Raw genomic sequence first — 17,220 nt, 5'->3', positions numbered from 1 at the left:
TTCAAAAGGAAACATAAGTTCACCGTGGAAAAATTAATTTGCACTCCCAATGACCAAGGGTTGCACCGACCAAACTCGGGGTCATTTAGGGGTTCGTGATACCTTGGCTGCCTGAGAACAAAATCAGGGGGGCGGCGCATTGATTTTCTGGTGCTGTCAAGACGTATGCGGTGGAAGCCCGCGTATAAATTCAGTTTTCAAAGAGTTTTAGAAGAGTTGTAGAAGTCCAGCAGACATGCTATCGAAAGGTTCCTAGGAATAATTTCAAGATACGACTTATGAGAAATTTGAAGAAGTTCCTAGGACACTTCTTAAGATAGACATAGAAGCTCTCTTTGGACTAATTAGGAGACTCTTAATGTATGTCTTAAATACATGTACTGTAACATTAGAAATTACCTTTATAAAAGACATAAACAATAATAATAATTATAAAATACCATGGACTTACACTGTTTTTAAGTCACAACATACGAGCCATACACTGTACTTAGTCTTTCATTTCAAGTTTCTTTTTTTATGACTAATTTTTATTTTTTCAGTACTAGTATGGCCACAATTTAGCAGTTCTCTTGCTAGAGGAAATTGTGGGATGTTTATTTGTTTTCATGTCAATAAGTTTAATTTATTGATCAATATGTTGTCAAAGTTCCATTTCTAAGATAAAGAAAATATTTTTTTCAGAAAAATTCTTGTATTCATTCCGACAATTTGACTGATTTTTTTTTTTTAAAATCTAGACCACACAGGCTTTTCTAGAAATTCGAATGACGTTTTACGTGTGTGTTTATAAACAGATTAATCTGAATAATGCAGTTTTTATAATATTGTACCCAATATTGTAGATAGGTTTGAAAAGCAATAAAACACCCCTCAGCATCTCAGCTCTGAAAAATTTAATTTTTTTCCCGGATGATGTTCAATATTGTATTCCAAATAAAGTACTTTGTCATGTGCATGCTAGGCTAATGCACTGAAAGCAATACAAATCACAGATGCAATAGTTTAATTGCAAACCATGGTTTTTATGTCCTTATCACATTTGTACACAAAACACATACTACTTTTGAAAAAAAAGTTGATTAAATACCTTTTACTTAATAAATCCTGTATCTCCACCCACAAAAAAGTACAACCTTGAATTATAATTGTAAATAGTTTCTTTTACTCCCTTCCTCAGAAAAATGATCTACATGGTCTATAAACTAATAATTGTTACAAATATTTCATGAGCAAAATTTCGACGAGCACATATTGAACTGACAGATAAAAGAAATTTTGATTTACATGTAAATCAATTTTTTTGACTGTCTCTCGATCAAATACAAAAGAAAGTATGAAAATTTAGTTTTTGGTTAATTAATAATATTTATTACCTACAATGTGATAATTCCAAGTAAAAACAGTTTACACCCTTGGCACCAATCTCATTTGCATTAAAAGGACAAAATTGTGATAAAATTTATTGTGTACGATTGGTCCCCAATTCAGCAAATTGAAAGTTGATCTAGTTTCTGGACTTTCCTAGAGAGACGGACAGCTAGAGAGACACTTTTAACATGTGTTTCCTATATTATACATACAGAGAATATGATGATGATTCGAGATATAAACACATTAAACAGTCATTGATAGAATAACAGACTCAAGTAAAATTCAAAGTAATTTTGAAAATTTTGATTTTTTCTCCCCTTTTTTTTCAATTTTAAAGAAACTTATAAGTTTTTAACGTTTTTTAATGACAATCAAGATATTCCAATTTTTTTGACTTTCGTTTGGTTCTCAGTTTTTGGTTTTCTATTTGTCTCGGTTTCCAAATAAGACTGGATATTTTAAAACGAGATATTTCACAATTTTCTGGTAAATCTGAGACACAGTTTACACTGTGTTTCACCTATTTCGAAAGTATGACTATCTGAAAATTGCCATGTATTTTTCGGGTAAAGTTCTTTACTATGGTGTTCCGTTGGGGCCACTCACATCTGCGCACTCTCGCCTTTGGGGCAAAGTTGCGAAGGAGCGAAAGTCAGAAGATGCGACGGCGAAGCTCGAAGATGCGAAAGCAAGAGTGCGAAGGCGAGGGAGTGATACTAATATCGCACTTTCGCCTTTGCAACTTCATAGCTCCACAAAAGTAAAATGCAAAGGCGAAAGTGCGAAGTTGCGTAGGCGAAAATGCAAAGGCGAAAGTGCGATATTAGTATCGCTCCTTCGCCTTCGCACTTTCGAACTCTCGCCTTCGCATCTTGGCGCTTCACAGTTGCATCTTTGCACTTTCGCTCCTTCGCCTTTGCAACTTCGCATTTTCGCCTTTGCAACTTTGCATTCTCGCATCTTCGCCCTGAATGCGAGAGTGCGAAGGAGCAAGTGCCCCCTACGGAACACCATATTTAACGGACATTAAAAAGATGCTTGATTTTCTGATTGAAAATACTGCAGTATCAATGTGGTTTTTGGAGACCAGGTCTTCCAACAAACTGTTGGAATTTCCATGGGTACCAATTGCGCCCCATTGTTAGCAGACCTCTTTTTGTTTTCATTTGAAGCAGAGTTTATTCAAAATCTTATACATGAGAAAAAGAAATCTCTTGCTGTGGCCTTCAACTCGACATTTAGATACATGTAGATCGACGACATATTATCAATTTTCAATTATAGTTATTTCCATTCATATGTCGACACGATATATCTCGATGAGCTTGAAATGATGTCTGAGACATCTGTTTCATATTTGGATATTTTACTAGAAAAAGACGTTAATGGTAATCTAACAACAAAACTTTATAATAAATATGATGACTAACTTTTCAATCGTCAACTTCCCTTACTTATGCAGCAATATACCCTTATCACCTGCATATGGGGTGTATATATCTCAGTTGATTCGATACGCAAGAACATGCTCTACGTATGAACAATTTCTAAAACGAGGTAAGTTATTGACAAACAAGTTGATGAAACAAGAATATCAACAGTCTTGTTTAAAGTCACCACATTGTAAGTTCTATGGTCGATAAAATGACCTTGTCAGCAAATACAGCCTATCATTTAGTGATATGCTGACTGACATTTTTCATACTAATTGTCAGGCCATTATATACACACTGAATTGTCGACGGATTTTTCCGCTATTTTCCGATCATGACAAGGAGCACACGGCGGGTGTGACCGGTCGGCAGGGGATGCTCACTCCTCCATGGCACCTGATCCCACTTCTGATGTTTTTTGGAGGTCTGTGTTTGCTCTGCTCCTGATTTGTATTGTTTTAGTGGACTTTGAGCTTAAATACGAGGGTTGTCCGGTAAAATCGTGGACAAAGCGTTTTTCTCGAAAAATGATGGGCGCACTAAGCTGAACTTTTCAGCAAGTATTTTTTTTTTTATCATATTTAGGTGCATCCTAAATTTTTTGATAAAATATAGACAAAAATAAAGATTTTATTATGATTAAATGTGCACAGGGTATTGTCCTACGGCGCACGATCAAAAACCCAGGGTTTCATTAGAGAATACACGGGTATTATTTCGAAATAAAAGTATTAAAAGGTAAGATTTGGGTAAAAATTATCCTATTTTTAATCTACTTTCTATTGTGTCGTTTTTTGGAAAATTTCAAGGCATTTGCTTAATTTTTGGCAGTTTCCCGTAGTGATGTACCGATTGTCGCCGACGATCGATTGTCGGTCGTTAGAAGCTCTTCGATGCTACTAATCGATTACAAAATAAATGTCGCCGACATCGCTGCCAAAAAATAATATTTTTATTCTTTAATTTTATAACCAAATCCACGTGCTAAGAGTTTCAAAGTAGTGATGAATGTTTACAATATCGAGGTATCCATGCCATGTCGATATTTTCACCGCCATGATTGAATATAGGGTCAGTCTAATAACAGAAAACGGACGATATTACGAGGTTTTACTAGACACAGGAAAACATTAACAGTACAGACGATCTGTAAACGTAATTATAATTAGGAAATAGAAGTTCAAATTCTTAATAACTACTTTTGAAACTCGTCATTCCAAGAAATAAATACATGTAATGCAAGGTGGGACTAATATAAGTAATATTCCCATTCAATAGAATTCTTTTTAAATAAATGCCAGTTCATAATATTTTAATGAGATTTTTTAATTAAAAGTAAAGAAATCAATTCTTATTTTCCAGTTTATAAAAAGAAAAATAATATTTATGAATATTTTTTGTAAAAGTCTGAACTTAAATCTGAATAAGTTCAACTTTTTAAAATATTTATTTCACTAAAGGTAAAAAATTCGATTATAATCGATTATTAATCGATTATGCACAACCGATTACTACCGATAATCGATTATGATTTTTTTCCGATTTCCCATCACTAGTTTCCCGAGCATTCAAAATGGGGAAGTGGTAAACACAACACAAGAAAAATGGCGACGTTCGATGACGTTACGGCGCACCGGAAATCAGTTCAGTTTGATTTAGATGTAGTAATAACGCCCTACAAGACTTTAAATGAACGCGTACAAAAGAAAACAATATACAAAATTATCACCAGATCTTTAGTATACAAGTGAAATGGGAGTTTTCTTAGCGAAATCGTTTTTGATTGAGTCCCCGGTAGAATAAACAGCTACATGTATAGGAATAGCGAAAGACGCTGTCACTGTTGACCGTCAATATAAGATAGCCAATTTAGTTGAATGATGGTAAGAATACTGTCCATAACTTACTAATAAATCTTCAGAAGGTCCCATGTTTGTGCTAGATTGCTTCCTCGACTGTTTACGGAGGAATAAAGGGAAACTCAAGTATGTGCATCAATGTCATTTCTAATTTTAATTGGGACTTATCCAACTTTCTTTTAGGAAATAGGAAATGTGAAGCTGCTTTAGACACTTTGACGTTATCATCCGTGCGCCCGAAGGCGATACAACACATAATAAAAAATCTTATAATTTGTTTATTTATGCACCTATCTATTTGAAATTTGCCATGTATATTTATAAAAAAAATGTAGTAAAGAGTAGTGAAAATTTTAGAACGCAGTGATGATTATTTTTTGCTCTAGACAACTTGTCCACGATTTTACCGGACAACTCTCGTACTGTTCGATATCTCCATATTTCATTGAGAAAGGCCCTGATGAACTAAAGTAGCGTGTTAATTCTGCTCATTTTTTCAACGAACATCTTCATTAATTCGAAATGCATACATTGTGCAGCTTAAGGATACGTCATAATGTACGACACAGAATGACTGAAAAAGTTCAAAAACAAAAAAACCAAATTATGTAAGACAAGACTTGCATTTCATGAACATGTAAACATTAGTTATATACCTGAAATTTATGGAAGGAATTCCCTATTATAGTCACTCAAAGCAACGACATGCACCTGGGTACCTACTGGTGAAGTGTACCTAAATGAAAACTTCTATTCACTTAGTTTATGTTATTCAGATGTTAATTAATTTTACCTTTGGGCCCTGGAATGCTTTTATCTCGCACCTGCGGTTTTGCAGGTGTCGGACGACTCTATAAAAATTAACGCTTCATTATCGAAAGTGTAGTTTTAATTTATTAATTAAGACAAATCGATTTATTTTGTGCAAATTTACACAAAAATAAGTATGAGAAAATGAACTGAACAAGACTAAGAGGTCCCGACGAGTTCAAAGACGTTTAAAGAGCGATAACTCTAAATTCAGATTTGGTCTGTAAGAAATATCAATGGGACATAAACAACTTTCACCCACACACACACTTGTTAATAAATAAAAAATGTAAAAATAATTACGAGCTTGAGTTTACTATGAGAATCTATTAATCAAAGGCAAAATAAGTAATATTAATTTCAAAATAACGAATAACTTTGATAAACGTTAAATAAATGATAATGACTTAAAAATAGATATAATAAAACTATATGACAAGTATAAAGCTCAGTGCTAGCTTGTGTTGCTATCTGTTAAATAATTAAAACAGTATTTTAATCACAAAAGTGAATGAGACTAGGTAGAAGGCACAGCTTTATTTTAGATCTCTCCCTATCTCGCATATATTTGTATCATACATGTTACTCCATGTTGCAGACTGTTTAAACCTTAAATCAGAATATGATCCGCTAAATTAATTAAAATGTACATCAAAATTCATTATTTAAACTGCAGTATATCTCTATTATTCATTTGACTTTAACAGTTTACTTTTAAGGATGTCCTGTTACAAGAGAATTTGGTTCGTTTCTTTTAAGGTTCATTGACCTTATGATAAGAAGGATAACTCTTCATAACGTAAATTGCTGTTTTTTCTTCATAAAATTGACAAGTAAAATGGTCATTTCTGCAAATTTTAATATGAGTGAATAATATATGATGGCGAATCTTAACACAAAGTCACAGTAAATAGTTTAAGGCTTACAGTAAGATCCAAAAGAATAAGTTCATATATATTAAATAATGTCAAAATCCAAAATAGTTGCACATCAAAGAAAAAAGTCTTTCACCTGTGGACAGGTATTGTGACATGTTGGACCTGGCTGGTGTTTGTGCTTTAATTGACAATTTTTAAATGAACACCTACGAGGAATAAAGCTATGAATCAATAGTGGAGATACTAGTAGTCTCATTCAGGGCCTAGCTGGGAGTTGGACATATCAATCTACACCCAAATATGACAACTTGCCCATATTTTTGATGAGCCCCTCGAATTTCTAAAAATATTTCAAAATGAGTAAATGGACTACCCTGGAATTTTTTTTTATGATTTATTGTATTTTTCATTGTTTTACAAAAAAAACGAGAGAGAGAGAGAGAGAGAGAGAGAGAGAGAGAGAGAGAGAGAGAGAGAGAGAGAGAGAGAGAGAGAGAGAGAGAGAGAACTGATTCAATTAAATAAATTCTTCCATGACTCCCAGGCCTCATCAAATTTTTCTTGTTCATTATTTTTCTTTGATATTACTTTATTAGTGTCATATAGTACTTTACCCTGGAAAATTGGTTACCCCTGCAATTTCTGGCAATATTTTGAGGAAAAAACCGTGCGAGTTTTAATTACAATTACTCATGCATGAAGACATCTCATTACATGTATGAACTCTCAAGAGCTTTTGCCTAACTATATATTATACTGAAATCAGACAAAACATGTAGGAGGAGTAGCATTTTGAAAGTATTTCAAAAACTTTCTATTTTAGTAACCATGGCAACACCCTTCATCGAAATCAAAAAAACGGATACACAGAATTATGTATCTTTGTGAAGTCTGCTTGTGTGCCAAGTTACATGAAATGAGATCAAAACTGTAGGAGGAGTAGCATTTTGAAAGTTTTTCACAGACATTTCTATTTTTAGTAACCATGGCAACACCGTTCATCGAAATCAGAAACGGATACAAAGAATTATGTATCTTAGTGTAGTCTACTTGTGTGCCAAGTTATATTGAAAAGAGATCAAAACTGTAGGAGGAGTAGCGTTTTGAATGTATTTCACAGAAATTTCTATTTTTAGGAACCATGGCAACACCGTTCATTGAAATCAAAAACCAATACACAGAATGATGTATCTTAGTATAGTCTACTTGTGTGCCAAGTTATAATGAAATCAGATCAAAACTGTAGGAAGAGTAGCGATTTGAGTTTTTTTTTTACAGACATTTCTATTTTTAGGAACCATGGCAACATGCACCTTTCATTGAAATCAAAAACCGATACACAGAATTATGTATCTTAGTATAGTCTACTTGTGTGCCAAGTTATATTGAAATCAGACCAAAACTGTAGGAGGAGTGGCGTTTTGAAAAATTGTTTACAGACGGACGGACCTATATACTAACAGTATACAGGTCCCTGATTCTGGCAGATTCAATTAATTATTACAGCCTAACACTAAAACTCTAGTTAGTTATATTTTCATCATGTAATGTATGCATGTTTAAAACAAACATGTTTGTATATGAATATTTTTTTTCTAAATATCGACTTTGACAGTTGTAGCCATTTATGGTGAGAACCTCGTAAGTTGTTCGAACTTGTGTTCAAACCATTTGTATATTATTCATAAAATAGAATATGTTCAAACCAACCGGGCGCACACTTTTTGCCCAGTTATGAAGTTGGTGATTATCGATGATGGTCTTTGAGCTTACACCAGAAGCAGCCTCCCAATTAAAAATCAAATAATATGCAGCGATTGTCTATCATATCGCCTAGTATCCATCAGTGCAATGGTGTCCATATCCAGTCCATCCAACTTCCGGTTCCCCAGTTTTGTGGAACAATCTTGAAATTGTGATGTGGTGCTTACTTAATGGCTTGGCTATCTATAGTTAGCATTTTTATGTTTGTTAATCTATTTGCTACAATTTTTTCACCAGAAGAATAAATAATTTTTCCATTGTTTTAATTTTTTTTTTTCACAAATTCTTCCAAAGGAACCGCCTGCAGACACCATACTGACTTTTTAGCACGCTCTTCTAAGATCAAATGCCGCATACGGTGTCATTTTTTAAACATTTTTTTTTAATTATTACAAAAATAAAGTACATAAATACAAAGAAAACAGTAGAAATTTGTTCCTCTAAAAAAGTATGGACACAATTTTTTATTTTTTCTATGAAATTATCACGCATCAGTTAACATTGTAGTTATTTATCAGTTAAGACGTTTAAATGCATAATTTTTGCTTAAGTAACATAATTATATATCAAAAACTTCATAAACAAGTTTTGAAAAGTAAAATATTTATTTCATTTGGTGGTGCGTTAGCAATTTTTTCCTAGTGTATTTATTCTTTAAGTATTTTTTCTGTGAATTCAACCAGATTCTGTTGTTTCTCTCTCTCTCTCATACATATTGTACAAATCCATTAGATTTCCTCTGTATACAAGTAATTAGAATGTCATTCATTGTATGAATCGACATGCTATCTAATTTAACAGGTATATTTATTTCAAATACATGTATCATTTCTTAAGCAGCTTAACACCGTGTTTTGTGATAATCTAAAAAGGGTCTGTCATCTTAATGATAAATAATAAGGAAACGGATTAGTATAAGTTTTTAAAACTTGTTTCGGAAACCTTTTTGATTTTCTGTACTACTTGCCTGTATTTTCTGCTTGTCATTTTCAAATAAAAATACTAGTATGGTTAAAACTAACCGCAACATTTCTCTGTACATTACATACCTACCTGATTTTATTACGAAAATAAAATAAACGAACACCATTGAAAGTGATAAATTAGTTTATTTTTTTTTATCAATGCTTAGAAGAATCCCTCAAAAACTCCATGGTAATATTTTTTTTTTCAATTTAAGACCAAAAAAAAAAAAAAAAAAAAAAAATCAGTAAAATTTCAAAGTAGATGCATAAAAATGAAATTTTATGAACAAAATGAATGGTTCTACGAAGAAACCGATTTAAAAAAAAAAAAAGGAAAGGATGATGATGAAAATGGCAATGGTGGTGATGATATGTAGCTGAACTACCTCATATAAAGTCAAGTCTACGAAACTTATACATCTAAAGAAACACGGTTCTTTGGAATGTTAGTTGATGTCCTGAAACTTCGGGGGAAAAAAAGAAAGAAAAAAAGAGTCTTTCGGGTCATATTAATTAAACAGCTTTTTCAGCTTCATTCCAAATCTCTCGAACAAGTTTGGTCTCCTACAATGGAACTTAACTTCCTGCTCCTCCATTTCCGTCTCGAGATCATTTTCTCCTTTTGCCAAGAATTCTACATATAAGTCTGTGGCTTTAAGCTGACGTTGAAATCGTTTTATCTGTAATAAGAAAATTGACTGGTTGTATAAATAATTGTAGAGAATTTTTGTGAGGTTAAAGGATCAACGACAAACACAAATTAAATTTAAGATGCACCGCCTCCGATTAAATTGGGTGGTGAAGTGCCCCAGATATAATACTTACATTGAATATCGTTTCTTCCCCGTCCTCCAGAATTCTAAGATAGTTTTTAGCTTCTTTTTCATTTCCTGAAGAAAAAAAAGATCCGATTAGTATCAATGAAATAGCTGAACTCTGAAGAGGTTTGGAAATATAAATACGCCTAATGGAGATAAATAAAAAAACCTACCAGATTCTACGAGTATTAAATCAAAAAAGAAATATTTTGTTTTTGTTTGTTTGTTTGTTAATTGTTTAACGTCCCTCTCGAGAATCTTTCACTCATATGGAGACGCCACTACTTGCCGGTGGAGAGCTGCAGATTTTGACCTATACTCGGTACTCAGGGACATTGAGCAGTGAGGGATCTTTTTTCGTGCCAGCACCTACTGCGACACTGGACCTCGGTTTATACGGTCTCCACGTCCCACAGTGGGATTCGAACCCGCGACGTAAGGATCAACTCCTTACTCCAAGAGATAGAGCGAACGCTCTAACCACTGCGCCGCGCGGGCGACGAATATTTTGTTTTAATGACCAACATTACCACCGCTGACCAGATCCTGTAAATGTTGGGACCACATTCTATTATGTGTTGTTATGTCTTTGTCTGTAATAATGTTTTTCTTTAATGCTTCCAAGAATAAGTACGAAAATATAATAAATCTCTTCTGTTGCACTGGTAATAAAAAAAGAGAGAGAGATTTGCATGTTTTACATGTATGTACATTGTTAACGGTATTGTAATCTTATTAGTATTTTTTGCAAATCGAAAAATCTTTGGTATTATAGACAAACATTTCATTGTCTTACCAGCAATGTCTTTCTTGTCGGAATACAAAAATTCATGTTTGTCCGAAGTTTCGTTTTCAAAGAGAAAGATGACGATTTGTAGAATGTTTCGTCTCTAGAAAATAAATGAAAAAGAAAATATAGAATGACATTCCTGATTATCTTTTATAAATTTCTAAGCCATTGCATGTTGTAAAATAGTTCTTCGATGTGATTTATTAATTTCCTTATAAAAAGAAATAACCAGGAGTTCCTGTTGAAGCTTACCACTGGAGTCATTGCTCGGGTCTTCGTTTTTGACAAATAGTCTAACAGACTTGACTTTAGACACTGATCAATTGATTTGTTTCCGAATCTCTCCATCGTTTCAAGAGTAAAGCTGTTGTATAGTCTCAGATTATCCCAAATGTTTTCTGGACAACAGAAATGCTTTGTGACGTTAGTCTCTTATGATGTGTTTTTATTATGACGTCATCGTATTGACTCCCTCTAACCCGATGTTACGAATAAAAAAATCTTCACTTCATCAAGACTTATTTAATATTTTTGTTTGGGACAAGTATTCTACATAGATTATGTAATTCTCTTAAAAAGATTTGATCTGTTAGGCACTCCATCCTAACCAAAGTTGGGATGATGGGAAAAGTTGAATTAACATATGAAGATTCTTGCACATTATTATATAATAATATATGACTTTAGTTATGGTCTTAAAAAGATAATAGTTTCTACAATTTTTATTGCCTACCTAGCATTGTGACCCTACAGTAGCCCAGGAATCATGCTATAAACAAATCTTACGCTACATAACATACATGTTTGTATAATTATGCTAATAAAAAGGCACGTCATGAAAATAAATAGTTTATTTATTTTCATGACGTGACTTCAGTGTCTCTGCTTTTCTTGCTACAGACATGGATTGGAAGCCCAGTTTTGGAGATCCATCAATGATAGTCACCTGGACCAACAAAGACGTGGAGGAGGTTCACAACAGACCCAATATCAGGGATACTACAAGTGGACCTGTTCCTTTTTATCATCTTGTCCTTGTTTTCTATACTCAGAATCAATGGACTTTGACTTACTCAGGAAAATCGTGTCCAAAGGCAACATACGAGGGTCGTTCAAAACTTTACGCTTAAGACGTCAAATAGTAATGAAATTTAGAAATAAAATTAGTAAAACTATAATTTTAATTATTTTCTCATAAAATCAATGCTGTTTGTATATTGCTGATGGTGATACACATAAATGATTGTTTAATTGTTTTTTTTTTTTTTTACACGTCGGCACTATAAATATGTTAAAATGTTTTTTTTTAAATCAATCACTATATATCAATATTTTTAAATACAGACACTATGGCGAAAAAGGAGGGCGAGATCAATTTTGAAGCCTTATATCCCAAAAATTCCTTTTATAGTCCTTTTTGAAATAGTTAGAGGCAAAAGGTAAGCTGAAAAAAATAAATAAAGAGCTTATAATTCCAGGGACTTACATATACTAATATACATGTATAGGTCCCTAAAAATTCATATATATATATATATATATATATATATATATATATATATATATATATATATATATATATATATATATATATATATATATATATATATATATATATACTCGGTTTGTGGATGACTTGTATTGAAACTAGAGAGGATTTGGTACCCATCGACAACACGTTTGAAGACTCAATAGAGTATAATCTGATTTGCTGGCGTCATGAAGGACACCCATTTAAAAAAAAGTAAATCCATACACATATACAAGTTTTAAAATTTCTTTTGAATGCACAAGTCAACATACTTGTAACAGACACCCATATACTAGTATCGAATTTGAATTAATACAGTAAAACTCGGTTATAAGGAACTCGGTTATAGCGAAATTTCGGTTATGAGGAAGAACTTTCAAATCCCCTGGGAGACTTTAAACTCAGTGTATGGATAATAAAGTATGTAAGTTTGTAATTGAGTTGATTTGGTATATTCGTAACTGGAACCAAGAACAGAAAAGGACTTACAGAGACACAATTTAAAGGAATTTTTATTACAACAAAAGTCATCGTATATCTTTCGAAGCCAAAACACTAATGATAAAGGTATATTAGAATACATAATTAACAACATTGAGCACCATTAAACGCTCAGGAAACATACAAGAGATAAATTATTGCACAAAGATCTTTATGGCACGATTTTGCTGATTGGTCAGATTGTTAACCGAGTTAACCACGTGTGATCCTGAATTTCCTCAGTCGTTATTCTGTTGACAGGATCCACCGACAACATTCTTCTGATGAGATCTTTGCAATCTACAGATAAATAAACATAAGATGAATACAACATTTGACTAATTTCAACGCAAATACTAATTACTATTTTACGACAAACGGAAAACAAACCCTCTGAGAGGAAACTCGGTAGGGTGCTGCCTTGTAGAATTTTAAAATATAGATTGGTGTAGTTGTCCTTGGAGTACATATGGAATGGATGGCTGCCTGTTACTAGGTAACATAAACATATTCCCCTGAAAGAAGCATCGGCATAATTTTATTGTAAGCACACAGAAGAATAGGATTGTACTTTTGATATACATGTAATTGTGTAAAATTAAACTAAGCTTTTGCATGTTGATAATTATGTATACAGTCAATGCTTGTTACATGTATCTCGATGGGACCGAGAAAAGACTTTGAGATACCGGAGGATTCAAAATATTGAGGTTAAAATACACCAAGAAACTTCCAACTTACTTCAGTATATACATGGTATTCGATATGCATGTACCAGTATTGGAATCCCTATTCAAGATATCGAAATTAAACTGTTGTGCATTTTCAATGATTATGTGCTGAGGAAACTTACAGACTCCAAACATCGGCTGCGACTGTGAAGTTATGTCTGATAAGTATTTCAGGAGCCAAGTAGGTGGGGGTACCACACACTTTTGGGTTGCCCAAGAAGCTTACATCTACACTCAGACCAAAATCTATGAAACAAAGTACACTATAAGATTAAGGAAGAATGACCATAGATGAAGGGAGATTACTTTTTTTAATATATAATTTCCTGATTTCTTCTGTAAAATTGTCATTTCCAACAATTACGGTTTGTCTTAACTTCCTTTTCATATATTAATATTTTGTTAGAAAATTGTTAAATTTATACAAAAGTTCTACATAAGTCAGCATACCCCGAGGATCTATATACAATTTTCCTTAAATATTTATTTATTCTTATTTATCATTGTTAAAATGATAAAAAAAAATATCTTAACGTCATATAAAAACCTGTTTATGTTACAGGAAACATACACACGTATTTTGTTTAGCACAATGAAAAAGACTTACCAACTATGACCACTTTGCCCCCACTCTGGAGGACCATATTGTCTAGCTTAATGTCGCGGTGTATGATGTCCTGTTTATGCATGTAATTAATGGCCGCAGTAATCTGACTGATGTATCGTCGCGTCTCGTTTTCACTCAGTCTTGTCCTAGAAAAATATTTTACTAACGATGAATATTAACTCATATCAATATGTGGTATACATGGTATTCCTCACAGCAATGTTCAAGTCAAGTTGAGGTTCTCTTTCTGTGAAACTTTAGAATTTTTACCAATGCGCTTCAAAGGGTCGAAAGATGTTAAAAATCATTACCAGAAGCATGAAATAAAAATTGTTCCTTAAGAAATTTGGATGTAAATCCAAATTACAAGTTATCGTTCTTTACTGAGGAGTGTACATCCTTAATAAAATCAAGAGAAATATGAATATGTACTAGAATTTACATTTACATGTATACCGCCATGTTTCCATGGAATTAGGGATTCCAAAGAGTACATGTACATCTATGTATATTGCAGATGAATGTAAAACTGTACACCATAAATAAACCCTACTTACATGTCATTAAGATACTGTTTAAGTGTATCCCCGTTTATATATGACAGTACTAAGTAAAAGTTTCTGTCCGTCTCCATCCATTCTTTCAGACGCACGATGTTCTGGTGGTCCAGACGTTTAAGGGCGTACAACTCTCGACTAAATCGCCGCTGTGATCTTTCTTTTTGAAGGATCGACTTCTTTGGAACCACCTTAATGGCAGCCTTTAAAATATAATTACAAATGTACTGTTTGAAAAGTGTGTTTATCTACTCATTTTGAAGTTTTTAGTCCCATCTGTACTAGTTCAGAATACAAATTGAAACATATATACTCACGTGTTCTCCGCTGAGAAGATGGGTTCCAAACCTCACGGTGGCAAAAGCCCCCTTCCCTAACACTCGTCCAATATTGTAGTTCCCGACCCTCTTTCGTTTGTCAGTCAATACAAAAGTTTCTTTGAATACTGTCTCGAATAAATCCATTGAAATGTTGATATTATTTCATCAGGAGATCGGAAATAGTGAAATCCCAGAGATTTAATGTTGATTCTTTGCCTCAAGCACAACTGTAGAGGTGTTTCATCGCCTCTCCTGTTCAAACCAAAATTTCAAATGTAATGAACTTCAGATATAATCCAACCCTGTAAAATTATGATTGGGGTTTAAATTTTCTTCATATCAATTAGTTTTAGGCTACTGAACAAATATTGAAACTTGGTGCTTTCATGCCCATCATTTGTTTGTCTGAGAAAACTCGGATTAGAACATAAAGGAGGAATGACTAAGTAAGACACGGGTTTGGTTAATGCTGGATTAATTCCAATGTTTCTTATACCCTTTGAAGTGTTTACATGGTCTATAAATAACAAGTCTCCATAATCTTTTTTGCACTTTACTTTTAATTGGTATTCCATTCATGCACTGCTCCGCGAGTTATTTAACAAATAAATGTTGCCAATACACGCAACCGTAAGAAACTGTTTAGATATATAGAACACAGTGTCCTGAATTTTATGAGAAAAAAATCGTTTAAGTTATGAAATCAAACAAAAAGAGTTGTCGCAAAATATTAAAATAAATTTACATTTAGTCATATCGAAAATAAGTTTACATGAAGGAAATTTTGCACAGAATATCTTGGGCTAAGAATAAAGGTACAATTAAAGAAATAAAATTTTGATGCATTCGCTCTTAACATTCCACTATTGTCTACCATATTTGTTACATCGTTTATAAAAGCTAGATAACACTCCAGGTTTACCTATACTTAACATGCCAATATATCAATTCTCAATCTTTGTCTTTAAACGCCAAATAAATATATCGTATGAATTTTAAATCAAGCCTATAAAAACTTCAAAGGTATCAAATGATTTAAGATAATGGACTGAGCCAAAAATGGATAAATTTAAGGACGCACACACCGAAAGTATATATATAGCATTAAATACAGCAAAAAATAATTAGATCTGAGAGCACATGAAAATTTACACTATATAAGTCGAGAAGTTTGCTTTCATCATAAGAAAGGTAAAAAAAAAAAAAAAAAAAAAAAAAAAAAAAAAAAAAAAAAAACAAAAAAAAACAAAAAAAAAAAAAACGGACACAACATTTTATACATTAGTATTTTTTAAAATTTCCCCTCCAATCACGTTCTGTCATCCTTTTCCGTAATCAGATCTGAGACAGTAGCCACATATCATGATGTCATACGATCTCATTATTGGGCTATAACCCCGGATTTATTGGCATGTAAGTATTACTAAACGAATACTTGCAACCGTACATAGAAGATTTATTAAGTAATGAAGAGCAGAGAATGATAACTAAAAACCTTTCATAATCACCTTAGCGAATTCAAGAATCCATATTTTATGTCAAAACATGTTAAATAATTATTTTATTTATGAATCGGCTATTCGTATAAATTGCTAAAAATCATGAGCAGGTCTGAATTATTAAGTTATTTTACATAGAAAACATTCAAATATATTCTGCGTAAAAGGCATCCATCTCTACTCCCAGTTATTTCTAAAGAAAATATCACAAATTTCTAATGTTAATTGATCAATACCGAGAAATTGTAGTAAATTAGTTTCAAATTATCACAAAATATATTCATTCAGTTTAAGAAAAAAAAACCTTACCTGTTATTTTCCAAGCTTCAAATCCATGTCTTCACCTGTTTACACTTTAAATGACTGCAATATGTATCCGAAATGAAATACTTCCCTGTATTAAAGCCTCAATCACCTATTGAGGAGGGCTTTTCCATTTATAGCACCAATATATCCAAAACTTTAATGCTTCAAGTATGTGTTTTTAAAAAGAACAGAAAACATTTAATGATCGGCGATTAACAGTCCCATATCAGGTCGCAAACAAATTGCTCACTTTATATGACTGTGTGTGTATTCGTATTGACACTCAAATAAAGAGCACCTTGTAAATCTCGAAGGAAATTAATCACATGTCGATTTTCTCAATCGTATCTGAACTACTGGATGTTTTAATCCTGATTATTTCTTCTGTTTGACCGAACATGCATTGACAGCTGAGCAACACACTTCATTTTAATAGAGAAAAATAAATCACTACAAGTAATCAGTTTTACACATCGCAACCACTCGGATCTAGAATCA

The 17,220-nt window shown here is 32.8% G+C and overlaps 2 protein-coding genes across 3 annotated transcripts; both read right to left on the bottom strand.

Annotated features, from left to right (window-relative positions):
- Positions 1 to 9,592: 9,592 nt before the first annotated feature.
- LOC133185166 (uncharacterized) lies at positions 9,593 to 11,039 on the bottom strand. The gene is made up of 5 exons (XM_061320221.1): positions 10,944 to 11,039; positions 10,698 to 10,791; positions 10,432 to 10,563; positions 9,909 to 9,973; positions 9,593 to 9,763 (listed from the first exon to the last, which is right to left on the bottom strand). The coding sequence occupies exons 1-5, from the start codon at positions 11,037 to 11,039 to the stop codon at positions 9,593 to 9,595; spliced, it is 558 nt and encodes a 185-aa protein (XP_061176205.1).
- A 1,679-nt stretch (positions 11,040 to 12,718) lies between these two features.
- Positions 12,719 to 17,220, bottom strand: LOC133185605 (uncharacterized). Of its 2 annotated transcripts, XM_061320921.1 has the most exons (7): positions 16,726 to 17,220; positions 14,915 to 15,169; positions 14,598 to 14,800; positions 14,041 to 14,186; positions 13,556 to 13,679; positions 13,093 to 13,217; positions 12,719 to 13,002 (listed from the first exon to the last, which is right to left on the bottom strand). In XM_061320921.1, the coding sequence occupies exons 2-7, from the start codon at positions 15,059 to 15,061 to the stop codon at positions 12,899 to 12,901; spliced, it is 849 nt and encodes a 282-aa protein (XP_061176905.1). In that variant the 5' UTR covers positions 15,062 to 15,169; positions 16,726 to 17,220; the 3' UTR covers positions 12,719 to 12,898. The 2 variants fall into 2 exon arrangements, with proteins under 2 accessions (XP_061176905.1, XP_061176906.1); XM_061320922.1 differs by lacking the exon at positions 16,726 to 17,220 and having other exon boundaries at positions 14,915 to 15,363.

This window comes from Saccostrea echinata, unplaced genomic scaffold (genome assembly GCF_033153115.1).
Source record: "Saccostrea echinata isolate AGI-Se365-2 ecotype Australia unplaced genomic scaffold, CSIRO_AGI_Sech_v1 ptg000012l, whole genome shotgun sequence".
NCBI classification, from domain to species: domain Eukaryota; kingdom Metazoa; phylum Mollusca; class Bivalvia; order Ostreida; family Ostreidae; genus Saccostrea; species Saccostrea echinata.
This window is presented reverse-complemented; position numbering and strand designations above follow the sequence as displayed.

Coding starts and splice junctions, on each gene's coding strand:
- LOC133185166 (XM_061320221.1), bottom strand. CDS start 11,039: ATGGAGAGATTCGGAAACAAATCAATTGATCAGTGTCTAAAGTCAAGT. Junction 10,564..10,697: donor CGACAAGAAAGACATTGCTG/GTAAGACAATGA, acceptor TTTTATTACCAG/TGCAACAGAAGAGATTTATT. Junction 9,974..10,431: donor ACAGGATCTGGTCAGCGGTG/GTAATGTTGGTC, acceptor TTTTTTCTTCAG/GAAATGAAAAAGAAGCTAAA.
- LOC133185605 (XM_061320921.1), bottom strand. CDS start 15,061: ATGGATTTATTCGAGACAGTATTCAAAGAAACTTTTGTATTGACTGAC. Junction 13,680..14,040: donor GGGCAAAGTGGTCATAGTTG/GTAAGTCTTTTT, acceptor TTTGTTTCATAG/ATTTTGGTCTGAGTGTAGAT. Junction 13,003..13,092: donor ACCGAGTTTCCTCTCAGAGG/GTTTGTTTTCCG, acceptor ATTTATCTGTAG/ATTGCAAAGATCTCATCAGA.